The 4,108-nt window shown below is 35.9% G+C and overlaps 1 protein-coding gene across 1 annotated transcript in view; it reads right to left on the reverse strand.

Moving 5' to 3' along the window:
- Window positions 1–432: 432 nt before the first annotated feature.
- The window catches only part of atf6b (activating transcription factor 6 beta), a 24,110-nt gene continuing 20,434 nt past the window's right edge, over window positions 433–4,108 (reverse strand). Inside the window, exon 17 of the mRNA XM_023420729.2 lies at window positions 433–4,108. This exon is cut by the window's right edge and continues 166 nt beyond it. Within this exon, the coding sequence (XP_023276497.1) occupies window positions 3,931–4,108 (178 nt within the window). The 3' untranslated portion in view covers window positions 433–3,930.

The following is a 4,108-nucleotide window of genomic DNA, read 5'->3' on the forward strand; positions in this document are numbered from 1 at the left end:
GTCATGATGTAGTCGTCCACTGGGAGAGTTTCACAGGTGGATCCTCTTCCAGCAGTTTGTTATGGATCTGCGGACGTCAGCGTCAGTCATTCTTTGGTCCAGACTCTCAACAACGTCTGGATGTTTCAAGGACATTCATGCTCCCCAGAGGATGAATCCTGCTGACGTTAGTGATCCTCTGACTTTTCATCTGTTTACAGAAGATTAAAGCTTCATTTGTAACTTGGTTACTCTACTTTACTAATTTTGTGTGAGGATTTAATTCATATATATATTTAATCTAATTTTGAAAAAGTTTTTGTAACATGTACTTGATGCATGCTAACAAGCTAACATTAGCATGCCATGTTCAGCATGTTGGCGTGCTTTTATTTTGCTAACCTTCAGCTGTTTGAAGAACAGGTGAGTTTAACAAACAACAGGAGCGCTTGGTTTTAGTTTATTATCTTTATCAAATTCAACTCTTCCGTCCCCTACAAACATAAAAGGCAGCAGTTCAAACAGCTCATCTCATCAGAAAGGAATTACAGAGACCTATTTACACATTTCTTATTTTTTAAATCCATTTATATAAAAAACAAAACAAAAAACAATGACAAAAGCAGTGTATGAATCATATTTACATTTCATGGTTACCCCAGAGACATGGCATGCTGTCACACTCAGCTGTGTAAATAAAAAAAAAACACAACAACAAACAAACGTGTTAAAGCTGGAGACTGAAATCTGATTGATCAGGTCGGCCGTTCTTAAACTGTATCTGAAATTTAATCAAAGGAAAAATTAACTTCAAGTCAAATTTGAATTGTTTTGGTTTAGTTTTAAAACACTGCCAATTTACAATCAACACAATTATGATTTTACATATGGAGAGAGATGATTCAAAAAATCTTTAAGTACCTGATATTGATCTAAAACTATTAATTGATGAACGGAAAATTAATCAGCCACTATTTTCATGATCAATTCATTGTCCATGTTTGTGTTTTTGACTGTTGCAAGAAGAAACAAGAGATTTTAAGATGAGTCCTTGGACTCTTGAATTAATAATGAAAATACGTTAGAGCTGCAATGATTGGTTGATTGACAGAAAATTCATTCATTTAGTTTTTTTAATACAATTTTGATAATAAATTCCAGTGATTTTCAAGCAAAAAGAAAGACACACAATTCACTTGTTTCGCTTTTTAAAATGTAATTTTTTTTTGTCTTTTATGATATTAAACTGAAGATATTTGGGTTTTGGACAAACAAATCAAGACATGAAAGACTTGGGAAATTGTGATGGAAATTTTTTTTTTTTTCTCTTTTATAGACAAACAATTAGTCGGACGCTCAATCGAGAAAATAATCATGAAAATAATTGATTATTAAAATATTAGAGACCTGAATTCAGCAACAACTCCCAGAACTTCCCCCAGTTCATCCTCAAAGTATTTAAGTTCAATTTCCAAATACAAAAAAATTGAAAACCTTCGTCGCGTCAGCTTATTACTGTTATTGCTCAAAACATTCTTTTTTTTTTTTAAACAATTTTTTCATGAGAACATGATTCAGTTGTTTCCAAAACTCCACATTAACTTCATACCCACTTTTTTTTTTTCATCTTTGCATTTCTTTACACAAAAGTAACAAATTCATTCAGTATAAAAAAAAGAATAATAAAAAAAAGGTAGCATCATTTTTCTCTTTTTCCAGACATGAGGAGCAGCAGTGCAGCGCGACACACACGACCAACGGCTTCACACACAAATAACAAACAAACACTCTTCAGCTTGTTTCAGGAGTACGACTGGGTTTCAACAGGCAGTGGACTTTTTGGAGCCGATTCCACATTGGCAAAATACTCTGCAGTTAAAGAAAGGTTCGACATGTTTTATTTTTTCCACCTTAGCTTTCTTGTCGGATGTTCAGATTGTTTCCATGTTCCTGTAAAACTGCAAACTCGTGTCAAGAAAGAAAAAAAGCATAATTATACCTAATCATAAGAAATTATACCTTTCTCTTACTGAATCTTTGATTTCTATTTGCATTCAGGTAGCTTTTTTTTACTAAATACCAATAATGTGAACATTAAAAAGTTTTTGCTCTTTGATTGTCAGTCTTTGTGTTTTTTGTTTTGTTGAATTAAATTCCAGAAATCTTAAAGGGGCATTCCAACAATTTAATATCACGTCTGCACGAGTTCGGGGAATCATCAATTTAGAGAGCTCCCTCCAGAGCCACAGGAGTTTCTACATTTCCAGTAAACAGTTATGCTGCTGAAACTCGGCCACACCCACACACACACAAACACACACACACACACACACACACACACACAGTGGCAGAAACACAAAGACAGGAAACGAAAACAAAAGTTTTTGTGACAAAAAAATATTTTTGGTCAAAAGAAAAAAAAAAAAATGTGTTCAGATTCAGATTTGAGACATTTTATATAAACTTCATTTTCAAAATAAAAGAATTCAGTCCGGTCAAAGAGGCTCAATAATCGTGTCTTATTTTGGAAGAAATCATTTTTTCTCTTTTATTTTTTTAGGAGGAACTGAAGCTTCCTACAAGTTAATTCTGTACAATAAAAAAAAATCTACATTTTTATATTTCCATAAATATATAGTACCAGGACAGAAAATCCTGAGTTCAAACAGAATGAATGACTGACTGAAGGTGGTTGGTCCAATAAACGGAAAATGCATTATTATTTTTTTTTTCACTGCGAGCTTCATGAGGATTTTTTTTTTCCTTTTTCTTTTACTTTTTGTTGCCAAAAAACAAACAAACAAAAAATTATAAAAAGTGACAAAAAACAAACAAAATATCTACAGAGAGAACACTCATATTTTACAGCTATTAAATAATCCCCATTCAAAACAAGAACATGATTTCTCTATTAAAAAAAGAAACACGGATGAATCCGACAGACGCCATGTGAAGAAGGATCTCAGTGATACTGTGAAGTGGTTACTGATGATGATAAGTGGATTTCTGGTTGGCTGACAACAGACATCACAGATAATGAGGAGCCTCACAGTTTGAAAACATCTGTGCTTCTGTTCCTAAGAACCCAAATCAAAACTACTTGAGTGTGTGATTTTATGTTAAAAATGAATATCAGCTGATATATTTTTGACGCAGAGACAGAGATCTAACATCTGTCTGGTTCGTCAGCTCACATCAGGATCCCACTTCACGCGTTGGCCGTCAGCTCTGATATCAAACAAACATCGGTACTACACGTTCTCTGTATGTGCAGTCTGATTACAAGTAACACAAATATACAATCTCCACGGAAACCACAGAGTGAGAGCATCAGTAGTGTGGAGTGTCTGTCCTGCCGGGGGCTGCGCAGTCACATCTGTTTCATTGCACCTAGCGATTTTTGCTTGTGATATATAAAGTATTTTATTGCTGATCTGTGAATCTCTGAGGACAGAGAAGAGGTTTTTGTATGTGTCCTGTGAAAATCAGAAAGTGTAACTGTGCAGCCCTGCAGCGCTCCCTGTTAGACAACACTGAGCGCTGCGACAGAAACAAACCAACTTTAACCTCAGCACCCACACGAACCTCCCACTCTACACTTCAACTGTACATTTTCATATTTAAATATTAAAATGCAGCACTATTTCTAAGTGCAGTGTGCTGCTGTGTCTGCATCTAACTTTTAGAAATATTTTTTTATATATTAGGGCATTATCTTCTAAAGAGGCTTTTATTTTTATTTTCAAGCCCAGAATCTGAAAGAGGACTTTGATTTTAGTGACAGTAACAGCTGTGTTGAAACAGTAATGGCTGATTTAATCCCTCGATGTGTCTCATGAAGGTTTGTCCAGAAAAGGAGGAGGGGAAACCTGCTGCAGGGATGATCAGAAGGTTTGGATGTTCCTTTCAGACTATTCTCCATGTTTTTCTATTTTCCATCGCAACGTCTCCTCACACCCCTTCTGATTGGCTGATGAAATATTCAGCTGTCCGTCGGCGGGCGGGTAAAGGTTGCCTCGGAGACTGGGAGGAGGCGGAGGAGGACGGTGAGGAGGAAGAGGATGGGTGATGCTGGTGTCGTCCTCGGAGCGAGGTGTGGTTGCCATGGTGATGGTGGTGGTGGTGAGGG

This window comes from Seriola lalandi, unplaced genomic scaffold, assembly GCF_002814215.2.
Source record: "Seriola lalandi dorsalis isolate HSWRI2012SDOR001 ecotype SW California unplaced genomic scaffold, Sedor1 jcf7180002054657, whole genome shotgun sequence".
In the NCBI taxonomy this organism is placed as follows: domain Eukaryota; kingdom Metazoa; phylum Chordata; class Actinopteri; order Carangiformes; family Carangidae; genus Seriola; species Seriola lalandi.